This window comes from Leucopleurus acutus, assembly GCF_964270905.1.
Source record: "Leucopleurus acutus genome assembly, chromosome: 5".
Classification (NCBI taxonomy): Eukaryota; Metazoa; Chordata; class Mammalia; order Artiodactyla; family Delphinidae; genus Leucopleurus; species Leucopleurus acutus.
This window is the reverse complement of record NC_139147.1, coordinates 111924201-111936964: the sequence shown is the minus strand read 5'-3', so window position 1 is coordinate 111936964 and position 12764 is coordinate 111924201. Positions and strand designations below refer to the sequence as shown.

The 12764-nt window shown below is 43.5% G+C and overlaps 1 protein-coding gene across 1 annotated transcript; it reads left to right on the top strand.

Moving 5' to 3' along the window:
* Positions 1–4347: 4347 nt before the first annotated feature.
* Positions 4348–6383, top strand: RAP2B (RAP2B, member of RAS oncogene family; the record flags this gene model as incomplete). Its single annotated transcript, XM_082839914.1, has 1 exon — positions 4348–6383. The coding sequence occupies one exon, from the start codon at positions 4348–4350 to the stop codon at positions 4897–4899; it is 552 nt and encodes a 183-aa protein (XP_082696040.1). The 3' UTR covers positions 4900–6383.
* Positions 6384–12764: the final 6381 nt, after the last annotated feature.

Genomic DNA, 12764 nt, shown 5'->3' with positions numbered 1-12764 from the left:
GCAAAAATGTTTGTCTGAAGTCTTCTTCAGAGAAAGGGTTTATCCACTGGGTGCTTTGGTATTTTTTCCCCCAGACAGCACTGACTTAGTGTTTCCACCCATACAAGTGTAGACTTTATCACCCCAGCATCTTTTAGACTCAAGGAGACTGAAACATTACATACATTTTTCTAAGGATCCAGGAAACGTTATGTCTCTCCAAAGATAAATATATCTTTTACCACAAAGAGAGTTTGGAAACGGGATAAAATGTCATTCATATACCCATAAATAATTAATTGAGGTACTCCTATGTAGGCACTCTTACTAGGTGTTATGAGGGACAGAGGTGGCTCCAAAGATAAGCCAGGTACGGACCCTGACCACAAGGAATTCACACGGTGCTTAGGATGACAAGGTACAGATATGTAAATAATTATGGTACAAGATAATTGGATATGGCTCAGGATTATGATTCATACCATAAGTGAGGTACATAAAGACACGTAACAAATTTCACCAGAAGAAGTGATCAACTTTAAAAATTTGTGCATCAGCAATTTCATTCGTTACTTCATTTTGAATCCCAGAGCCCCAGTGGAAGTCTTTCTGAGGGAGACCATCGGAGTGTAATAAAAATTGCTATCAAAGAATCCCTAATAGAAAGTATTCAAAGTGTGGCAGCTCTTTGGTACCAGAGAGGCCACCAAGATTCAAAAATACCCATCTGCATGGCTACCCATAGTCCTGAGAGTGGTCTCTTCTAGATAGGGCTGTCAAGACCCCTGGGTTGTGATTGTCATGAATTTATGGGGTGCTGCAGCTTTAAAAGCATGTTTCCATCCATTATCTGTTAATTATTTTCTCTGAGCGTAGGCTGGCACCATGCAAAGGGCATCCAGGACACCAGGGTTCTAATTCTGCTCACTGGCTCTGATGTAAAATAAAGGATTTGGTCATCAGATTCTCTCCAAGGTTCCTCAGGTAGCTAGGTGGGTGGGGCAAATTTTATTATCATCACGTTATAGATAGGGAAACTAAGGTCAGGAGCACCTGAGGGGCTTGCCCAAGGTCTCAGATAATAATTGATATCCAATGCTTGAGATTAGACACCTGGCCTATAAGGACAAAGCATTTTCTTCTATATCATACTCATAACCACACCTAACATTTGTGGGCAGGAGGGCAGATAGAGGCACACATAGCATTACTCTTAAGTATTTCAGTTACAACTCAAGATAACACACTGTTAAAATATGATCTATCCTCCCACCTTGACAGATACTTCTTTGCAAGACCTGGATGGTCAGATGTGAATCACGAATTCTTGGACTCCTCCAAGGGCCAGGCTGGAAGTGGCAGGGAAGGGAAAGCTGACTTAGGCGGGGCCCAAAGTGCCTGGGAGGGCATGCCTCAGCCCATAGGTCCTAGCACCATCCACACTCCAACAGAGACCCATTCCTGCACACAGGGGTGCGTTCAGAGGTCCAGGCAGATCCTAGAAGAGGGTTTGGTACTATTTGGGTAGCGGATTCCAGAATTCTGACTACTGGGGCCATGCTCTGGAAGAGGTTTCAAGCTCCTTGACCCTGTAGGAAGGGGCACTGTCAGAAGAGAGTCAGAGGGTGGGCAGAGGTCCCTCTTGCTTGGGTTTAAGAGCCTGTCTGATCATACAACCTCAAGATTCAACCTAAGAAAGAGTAAAATCTGGGAACTTTCTTGTGAGAAGATAGTATTGCCTAATGGTTACAAGACCAGGTTCTGCAGCCAAACACCTGAGTCGGGATCCTAGCGTGGCCACTCATTAGCTGAGAAATCTTACGCCAGTTACTGAACATCTTAAGGCCTCAGTTTCCTCATCCTTAAAATAGGTATAATAATTATTTTTATGAGGAGTAAATAAGATAGCACATGTAAAACGCCTAACAGACATTAAACGCTGGGTAAATGTGAGGTTCTCTCAATCCATATTAGGGGAATTTGCCTTGAAAGGTTTCTGCAGAATTATATAAGCATAACTATAGCCAAGCACTCTGATAACCCCTCTCTCCTCTAAATAGCGGGGCCAGGCGCAGGAATGGGCTCCGCCTACCCCACCCAAGGCGTTGGCTGCTGCCCGAGCCCCGCCGGGTCCCTTGGCCAAGACTTCACGCTGCAGCCGCGCATACTACAAGCTACGGCAAGGGGTTCGGAGAAGGTTAACTGGCAAACGTAGCCCTGAGTCACGGCAGGACTAAGGCAGTGAAACCAAGCGTTAGCACGCTGCTTGATTTATCCCTGCAGTGCGGACGGTTAAACCAGTGGGAAGTGGCGTCGACAGGATATGGAGCCAGGATTGAAGCAGCTCGGTCCCCTCCCAACCCCTTCGCCCTGGGGCTTACGCTAGTATCGCTAAGTCTTTTGACAGGTCTTGACACCTCTCCTTCGTGAGGAAGGAGAGAGACCCGGAACAAGTCAAGGCATCCCCCTGGTACCTCCCGTGAGTGCGAGCCGAGCCCAGTCTTGCGAATGCCCGCCCCAAAGCAAAGACGTTTTCTAAAGGCAAGCCTGGGCATTCCCCCACCCCACCGGGTGAGCTGAATTCAGTGGCTCATTTCCACATCCTAGCCCCTCCCCCTCCCTAAGAAAAAAAACAAAAAAAAAACACCTTGCAAACTTTGTTGTTTCTTGAGGACCAAGAACTGTAACCAGCTCCATTTAATGGATAGTCGTGACTGGGCACCAAAAAGTCAGACTCTCTTGAAAACACCAACAAAGGACTATATTTAGCTCTCAGCTCTCCGCCTAAATTCCTTATTTTTTCACTCTTAGCTTCGAAACGACTAGCTTGGGGAAGTGGGAGGAAGGGGGCGGGGGAGCAGCAGAGAAAGAACAGCTGTGCCTCCGCCTCTCAACTCAATCTCTATAAATAACCAATCACGAGCGGAGGCTACTTTTTAGCCAATGAAGCAGCCCAAACTGATAAAACCTTGGCAGTAGCCAATGGGAGAACACTCGAGGGTGTGAGATTTGCGCCCCGGGGCCAATGGGTCCTGAGTCTGGGAGAGGTAATCTGAGCTGGAGTGTGGGTGTGTGGTGCACAAGCTTCCTACTTCCAAGCCCTAAAACCTGCTCTGCCCACTGAGCATGCCCTGACTAGCTGCGGGCGCCGCCGCCGCCGCTTCTGGATCGGGCTGTGATCCGCTCTCCGGGTTCTGGCCACAGCCGAGTGGGGAGGTGGGTGGGGCCCGCCGAGTCCCAGCCCGGAGACCAATGTGGTCACTAGACGCTGCACCTTCCCTCGTGGGGACAGGGTTTCAGACCCAGTGTTCCTCTTTTCTTTGTCCGAGGGATGAAGTACGAGAAGAGTCGGCCACAGAAGGCCAGGTAGAAAGGGCCGCGCCTTGAGTGGGGGAAGATGCTCCGCCTGCCAGTCATACCCCCAAATGTCCTTTGGGTCTCGGTCCCGGGATGCACACCAGCCGGCCGGCCGGGGAGTGGAGTCCACGAGCTTTGGATAAAGGGAGGTGGCAAGGGGCCAGCCCACCCCAACCCCGGGGTGGCCCGCCGCGCCCACCCGCTTCTCGCAGAGCCGGGACCCCTATGCACTAACCCCAAAGCCGCGAAAAGAAGACGGTCTTCGTCCTCCCACTGGCGCTCTCGCAGCCGGTCTCTTAACACCCACACACACCTTCCCCCCCCCTCCCACACACATTTCTTCTCCGGCTCCTAGACTAGCGCCTATCGCGAATCCGCTAGTCCTGAATCAAATCTCGAGCCCCACCCACAGCCCCACCCCCGCCCGGCCCTCCGGAAAACCAGGAGCGTGGGATCCGGCGGGCGCGGCCGGCGGCGGCGCACTGGGCATGCTCGCCGGGGCGGGGAGAGCTGGGCTGCGCGCGGCGAGTAGGAAGCCCTCGCCCCGCGGAGGCTGCGGGAGAGAGCTCGATGGGCCGCGGCGGTGGGCGCACGATCTGCGGGGACTCATGCCACGCGCGTCCCGGCCCGGCGCGCAATTAGCAGCCGCCTCCGCAGCCCGCCGCCGCCGCCTTCTCGCCTTCCTGGGCTGCCGCGGCGAGAAGCTGCAGTCCTTGCCTCGCACCGGCTGCCGGCATTGTCCTCCAGCTCCGCCGCCCAGGCTGCCGCTGCCGCTGCCGCCGTGGGCTGCTGCGGGGCCCCGGACCCGCGCCGCAGGGACGCGCTGCCGCCGCAGGTCGGCCCCCGGTCCCCGCTTGGTGGTTTCCGCGCCTTGCGCTCCTCTGCCATCCTCTCCTTAGTTTTTCCTGCGAAGCTGAGGACGGGGAGAAGTCCATCCGCCAAGCCCAGCCTTCCTCCGGCGTGCAGCCCCGACGGGGCCGCGGCTGGCGCGGTAAGAGCGCCGACGGAGCCATGAGAGAGTACAAAGTGGTGGTGCTGGGCTCGGGCGGCGTGGGCAAGTCCGCGCTCACCGTGCAGTTCGTGACCGGCTCCTTCATCGAGAAGTACGACCCCACTATCGAGGACTTCTACCGCAAAGAGATTGAGGTGGACTCGTCACCGTCGGTGCTGGAGATTCTGGACACGGCGGGCACGGAGCAGTTCGCGTCCATGCGGGACCTGTACATCAAGAATGGCCAGGGCTTCATCCTCGTCTACAGCCTTGTTAACCAGCAGAGCTTCCAGGACATCAAGCCCATGCGGGACCAGATCATCCGCGTGAAGCGGTACGAGCGCGTGCCCATGATCCTGGTGGGCAACAAAGTGGACCTGGAGGGCGAGCGCGAGGTTTCGTTCGGCGAGGGCAAGGCCCTGGCCGAGGAGTGGAGCTGCCCCTTCATGGAGACGTCGGCCAAAAACAAAGCCTCGGTGGACGAGCTGTTCGCCGAGATCGTGAGGCAGATGAACTACGCGGCTCAGCCCAACGGCGACGAGGGCTGCTGCTCGGCCTGCGTGATCCTCTGAGGCGCCCGCGGCTGCAGCGCGCCGGCCGCGCTCTGCGCACAAAAGCCAAACGCACCCGATTCTTCTAAATGTGATTTCTCTTCTTGCTTTGAGATTGGAGACGACTTTGCATCAGCCGGGGTGTCCCGGGAGCCCGGCTGGCCGCCGTGGCCGCGTCCCCTTCCTCTGACCCGTGTCCGAGGGGGTGTCCCGTCATGACCATCCGAGACCCGGTGGAAATGTGGCTCTTTGCAGCATGTACGTTTCTCATTGATTTTGGTTGACGCATATTTCCCCATTGAAGCAGCCGTTGCGGCGCAGTATGGCAGCTTGACAGCGGCAAGCGAAAGTTTCAGCCTGGAAAAAAAATGGGGTGGGGGAGGAAGAGGATGGGGAGAAGGTGGAAAAGGGGGAATTCTTTTTTTTTTCTTTCAACAACCGTTTTTCTAGTTCCAAGTTTTAAATACACGGAAGGAAGTCCGGGAGAACCAAATGAAGGAGCAGGATGAGAGGAAGAAACTTCTGTTTTTTCCTTGTTTTCCAGGAGTAGCTGGAAATTAAGATCGGGTTCCTTTCTGCCAGCTTGGAAGGGCAACCCCGTGACTGCGATTCTGAGGATGTCTATGCAAAGTTGGATTCTTGTTACAGTATATCCAATCTGAAGTATTGCACATCTGAACTGGGACTGTTAACACTGATGCCAATACAGTGTGGGGTGCCAGAAAGTGTCTGCTGATATTTGTGGAAAAAAAAATCTATTTTGTTTACCTACTGTATCAAAGGAGAGTCTGGGGGAGAACGGTAGTATTTTTTTTTTTTAATCAGCTGTGAAAAAAAATGTTACAGATCTGCACATTTTTGTGTGTACTGTTGTGTGTGTGTTTGTTTGGTTTTTTAGATTTAGCTTTTTTGTTCTTATTGGTTGGCAGTAACAAGGTGTTGATGACTAGCTCTTTAAAATACAGTACAAGGACTTCATAAATGTGATTCAGGGCCCCCAGCACCCCTGTGTCTGCAGAGTGCCTTCAAAACTCAGCTGTTCCAGCCGGTGCCAACCTGTGAACTTCCCACCAGATCCCAGAATCTGCTATTCCCCCCAAACCACTTCCCAGTTTCCTTTCGGTAATCTTCCTGAAGGAGCCAGGACAATAGGGCCTGTTGTTTGGTGAATTTCTTTTATTATTTCCTTTTAAATGTAATTTACTTGTCTTGCAATGTTTTTTTTTTTCCTTTTTTAAATTTTTTGCTTCATTTTGTTTCAATGTTCAGGTATTTAGCTCCCCTTTTATATAATTTTTTTTTAATGTTTGGTTTTCTGTTATAGGGTGTTCCTCCAGAAGCAAAGAGCAAAATTTTACTGTTGTGATGTACTGAGAGAATTCTAACAATTTGTAATTTCTAATTCCAGACACACGTTTAATCATTGTCTCTTCATTTTAAGATTTTTAATACAAACATCATTTTTAAAGAAACAAATCCAAACTATTGTTTGTGTTTCTGTGTTTAATATTCAGTGATTTAATACAGTATCATGATTGAGGTGGACAGGGGCAGGTACATGGTGCCCTCAAGAGTGGTTTGTTGAATTTTGAAGAGAGAGGTGTCTCAGTGACAAGTTGGGTGACATTACTCCCAACTCCTTAAATAATGGAAAAAAATCATCAAGGTCTAGGAAGCCCTGGGGTATGGTGATAACCCTCTGACTATAAGATGAGCTGGATATTGAATCTGTTCTGACTTGGAGCAGTTTATTTCTCTAGGAAGGGGAGAAACCAACTGCTAAGACTGCCTTAGATCTGGGAGAGTAACCATCCACCTGGTCAGACAGGGTAGTGCTTTTAATTTTCTTTTTTCTTTCTTCCTTTATTCTTCTTTAGTTGTGTTTTGTTTTGTTTAAAACACCTATCCAGTTGAAAGCATGTTTGGGGAAGATGATTTTCAATTCTGAAGTCATACCTTGTAGTGTGTTCTGCAGTACATTTGTATGGGTTGTGGACAGTATCTCAACCCTTTTGAGGCTTTGATTAGGAAATAGATCATTAGATTACAAAAGAAGAGAAAAAGAAAAAACTAAGACAAGCCTCTTGCTCTCATTACACTGTGCAGTTTGTGGACCATTTTGACCTCATGAAATTTTCCTTCTAACAGCAGGAGGCAGTGTGAGCTTTTGATTTTGTACACTTTACTAATATAATCTCCATAGAATAAAATAAGGTGTATAACTGTATATATCAAGAGCACTTGATATATCTTAGGTCCATGAAGTGTAGATGAAGTCTTTTGAAGGGTCTTTTGACAAAGGGATTTATTCTGTTGAGGAAGCCAAAAGAAATTACAGGCCACAGGTTTTTTTAAAGCTGTATTAACATATCTTGCCTTAAAATATTGTGTCCCTTGCCCAGGTGACATCTCAGAATTCCAGCACAGAGAAGAAATAGGGAATAGAGAAGGAATTCTGCCTGGGTTTGGTCCTAAGGCCGTTTCTTTCACTCTTGATCTCACTTAAGTTTAGTATCAAACTCAGAAGGCAATGTATATATGCTAAATATAGAAATTAGGAGAAACTATTCAAACTTAGGCTTTGCAAAGATTCATTCTTGCATTTGTGTAAATTTAGTTGATTCAGTAGATCTAAAGTGTTGAAAATTCTTAAGACATATATCAAGTACTATATAAAGGATTCTTTAAAAGGCATTTAGTGACTGTTTCTTATAGTTTTGTTTTGGATTTTTGGAAGCCTTTTTTTTTTTTTTTTTTTTCCTTGCGGTGCGCGGGCCTCTCACTGTTGTGGCCTCTCCCGTTGCCGAGCACAGGCTCCGGACGCGCAGGCTCAGCGGCCATGGCTCACGGGCCCAGCCACTCCGCGGCACAGGGGATCTTCCCGCACCGGGGCACGAACCCGTGTCCCCTGCATCGGCAGGCGGACTCTCAACCACTGCGCCACCAGGGAAGACCTTTGGAAGCCTTTTGACATAAAATGCTGGCAAGTATCTAACCAACTTAAGAAATGTATATACTCCTGACAGGGAATTTTTGAAAATGGGAAATTGGAAATGAAATAGGTTGCTGGGTGCATTAATCATCTTCACACAGGATTTAGTCACTTACATGACTAAATTCTTTATCGGTCTGGGATGGCAAGGCAGAAGATTTTAATATACTTTTACTGAATACTGTAAAATAAATGCTTTCTGGATTCTCAATGAAAGCAACTTTGTGTGTACCCCTGGAGCAGGAAAATAGTATTGAATCTTGTAGCCTTCTCCAATATTTTCTTGATGAAATTGAGAGAAATTAGAGACATTGTTTTTAAGAATATGTCAGTTTCTTTGGCTAGTAAGAACCGCTTCTAGAATTATGGTGTGAAGAGATAAGAGCGTTTGTTTCCCTGGAAAAGTTGGGCTGACTTAAGAGTGTCAAAGGAAGTGAGAGAGGGAGGGAGGGAGGAGTTTGTTGTAAGGCAATCACCTGTCAAAACAAACTGGGTGGAAAAGAAACCTTTATCTTGGGGAGCAAAAGTTAACTTTTTAATTTGACCCCTGCTAGTTTTTAACAGCTTTTCCTTTTGGTCCCTGACAGTCATCCAAGCTTTATGTCATCTTAAAGGATTATTTTTGTCCTCCTTTTGTAATAGCCTCAGAAAAGTTGAAGGTATCATCCGAAAGTCTAACATTTTTGTATTTGGGAGTTATGGTTCTTAGGTACAACAATGTCCACCTTCTTAACTGCTGAAATAGACTCCACTGAATCACATTTTAGGACCAGATCTATTTAGGATTAGACTTCTTTCAGTGTATGAGGCTTTATGCTTCCTGATTTGTTAACCTTTCCTATAGGTGGGAATCCTAAAATGCCCCATTGATTCAAATTATTCAGGTAGTTTTGTTTTCGCCAGCATGTTATTGCACCCCCTTTTGAGTTATATTCATGTTTCTCAGAGATGGGATGGGAAAGTGAGAGAACACTATGTAGCAGCTGGTTTTGAGAAATAGATACAAAATGCCTGTACCTTAACTGTCATCAAAGGATCTATTTACTTTTCACAACAGCTAAAATAAGCCCCCTACTTATAAATATGAGGGTTTAATTTGGAGATCACCACCATGAGTTAAAGTGGTATCAAACATTTGTTGCAGTGTCTACTTAATTGGGAAAACTTTCTAATGTCAATTTTGTCCTGATGAAAATGTAGCAAAGTTTTAAGTACTGTATAATAGAATATGGTAAGTTTGATTATGATATTTTACTCAGACTACTGGGAATAATTAAATGCATTTAATTGAACATGGTGCTAGTTCTAGAAGATACGTTTGATCTAATTAATGACAGTAGGATTTTGATAGTTGGAGAAGGCTTTAGGGATCATCTAGTCCAGAGGATCTCAAACTTGACCATATATCAAAATCACCTGGAGGTAAAAACAAGTCATGCTAAGCTCTTCCTATAGTTTCTTATTCAGTGTATCTGGATACGACCTCATAATTTTCATTTCTAACAAATTTCCAGGTGATGCTGATAGAGCTGTTTCAGGGACCACATTTTGAGAACTGATGATGATCTAGTCCAAACTCCGAATGAGTACTGAGAGCTACCTAGATATTTAGGGACACAGACTTAAGACCCGTGTCACACATTTAGAGTGCTGCCTACCACAAAGTCATGGAATAATCTTGACTGAATTCTGTAGCTACTGAGGACATATGCCAGTTACACTAAGAATGTTAAACTGGAGTGTGAACGGGGAAGCCACATTGCTGGCTGAGTGACCATGTTCACATTAGTATGTGAATAATTGGGTTCTGGTTTTCAGTATTAATTCAGAAGGTAACGAAAGTGAATAAATGATTAGAATAGGGGCGTGGCCTAAATAATCAGAATCAACATTTTCTCTCAAAAAATTATTTTGAAAAATCTTTGATAAAGGGAACACTTTTAGGTATTTGTCTTCTCTTACTTCAAGACTAAAAGGCAAGAATTTTAGTTTTTTATGATTCCTAGTAAGTATTTATAAAAGTTATATTTGAGAATTTAAATCTTCAGGTCATAGTAGGCACATGTGTGTATCAACATGTATATGTGTGTGTGTGTTAATACATACATTCAGTTGCTTAGCCAGACTTTCCAGGAATCAGTCGATTCAATGGCATTTAGTTCTATAGTTATCCATCCTGACAATGAACAGCATAAAACGGTGCGGTGCATTTGTTTCATTACACGTCTTATCTTTTGGAATGGTGAGTGTTGATCTATTTTGTAAATTGGAGGGGGCAGCTATTTATATTTTTCCTTTGGTATTAAACAGAAATCTCTGAGGAAATGTTTTTCTTAAAATAGAGTAGGAAGTACATGCTTTTCTGTACAATTGACTAAACTTGCTATTTTTTAAACATTATCTGGCAAAATTATGTGTGCCTAAGTTTATCAGAGGTTTGAAGATGTGTGGTTGGTTTATTTGTGGTAATTGTGCAAATACAGCAAAAACATTTTTTTTAAGTAGAAAATATTGATGCGTTGAGAATACAAGTACCCAAAAAGGCCCAAGATTATTCCTTGATTGTTAAGAAGATGGTTACAGGGACTTCCCTGGCGGTCCAGTGGTTAAAACTTTGCCTTCCAGTGCAGGGAACATGGGTTCAGTCCCTGGTTGGGGAGCTAAGAAACCACATGCCTCACAGCCAAAAAACCAAGACATAAAACAGAAGCAGTATTGTAACAAATTCAATAAAGACTTTAAAAATGGTCCACATCAAAAAAAAATCTTTTTTTAAAAAAAAAGAATACGGTTACAGTGGAAATTGGTAGACATAGGAGAAACTGATTTATTCATTATTCAGCAAGCATTTATCGAGCATATACTGTTAGCTGTGGTGTAAGGACTAGTCCTTAAATAGGCAGAAGCCAGGCAAGAGAGCAATAGTTTTGTGCTTTTATCACCATAAGCTGTGAGAATAGCATATATTAAACAGTAGGAGTACGTGTCAAAGCACAGTTACCTGTGCCATCAGTTATAATAGAATCCTGTGTGTCTGTCTGGCAGGCAATAGAATAGGTAAAATTTGTTAAAAATTGGAACTTTACTTTGAACGGTATGTGGATATTGCAAATAAAAATGGATCCCGTGAGGTTTAAGTAACAGTTGTTTTGTTGCATGTGGAGCTGTGTAGTTTTGTGAATCATTTCCAACTAACTTTTTGAGATTAGCTAAAATTGAATATTTAGAAATAAGTCAGATTACTTTTATATTTTCATGTCAAAGGGAGGAGGGGAAATAGACCTATGAAATTTGTTCAGTGTTTTTATATTTTTCTTTTATGAGGAAACAAAAAAGGGAAGGACAATTTAGGTTATATTCTTAAAGAAAGAAGCAACTGTTGGCATAAGGTTATTTTGGGCTCCTCATGCAAAGAAGATTCAGGGTAGAGTACTTGTTTTGAAAAAGATAATCTCCTAAAAATGAGTGTGCCAAAGAATTAAGCTATTTTAAGTTTGCTAAGCTTATAGTTAGTTTATACAGAAGCTCTTGTTCTCAAGCCTTTAGTGCTTATTGAAGAAGGCAGCCAGCTCAGAGAAAGAAATGTTGGGCAACAAACTATAAGAAGTAGCTATAATAGCAATTATTGTAAAACCATATGAACTAAAGGGAGTTGTGATTATTAACCTCCTGCAGTTTGCAAAATGATCTCTAGTGACTTTTGTGTAGAATATCTCATGAATTTAACAACATGCTTTTTAAATGTAAAAAGCCACAGAATTACAGAGAGAATAGTTCATCTGAAAGTACTTCATTGTTTATTTTTTTAAAAAATCTGATTATTATTGAACCATTTATGAGATGAAAATTTATTATCGTTTTATAGCTAAAGTAGGGGGTCTTCATGTTTTACATCTGAACACTTATAAAAAGTTTTCAAAATTTGGGTTAAGTCATGAACTCAGAATATTTTAACGTTATTTAATATTTGTATATTAATATATTTCAAAAATATTCTTTTTAAAGGCTAACATTATATTGAATTATATCTCTTTCAAGAAAAGAGCCTGTAGAGATCTGTTCTAGTACCAGCATAATTTTATAAGAACATATATATCAATAACATATTTTAACATATATTTTAGATAGTTTTGCATTTACATTTGTAAGTAGGTAAGGAGAATTGCAAGTATATCTCTAAGTTTGATTTCAGCATCATTCAGCATCTAGCCTTGAGGTGGGAGTTCTTTACTCTGAGTTTGGTTATCTTAGCTTTACTTTATCATATTACCTGTCATTTTTCTTTTTTGTATATCATTTCATTTCTCTACCTCAGCTTTATGCAAATGGTTTTCTCTGTCACATATGTAATCCGTATTAATCGATAAAAAAAAATCTAAGAACTGCTTAACTGATGGCTATATAAATGTGTTTTCTGTGTAATAGTGTAAAGGGAAAAGTATTTTTCACACTCTTTGAGGGCCAGACTGAAACAAAGCCAACTAGTTAGAGAAGATTGCCTACTAAACAGATATTACCTTGCGTCGGCATAACCTTTGCATTTCATTTTTAAAACTGATAAGGAAAATTTTTAAAAACTGAATTCAATCATAGGAATATTCATTTTCATATACTTACAAAAGCCTAAAAATATTTCCAGGCCATCTTTTCTTCTTTACTAATCTTTTTCTGAGGTCAAAAAATGAGAAATAACCCATGCACTCTCTTTGAGACAATCTTATACCTTGAAAGGCAGGGGCAACAATAAACAAAAACTTAATCTGAAGGGCAAAACTGTTCTTATACATTTTATACATTTTTATACAAACCTCCTTTTATTTTGTCACTGAGGAAGCACAAATAGTAATGAGGGCAAGGGAATATTTTCCTTAATCATTCTGGCAGCATTCAGCAG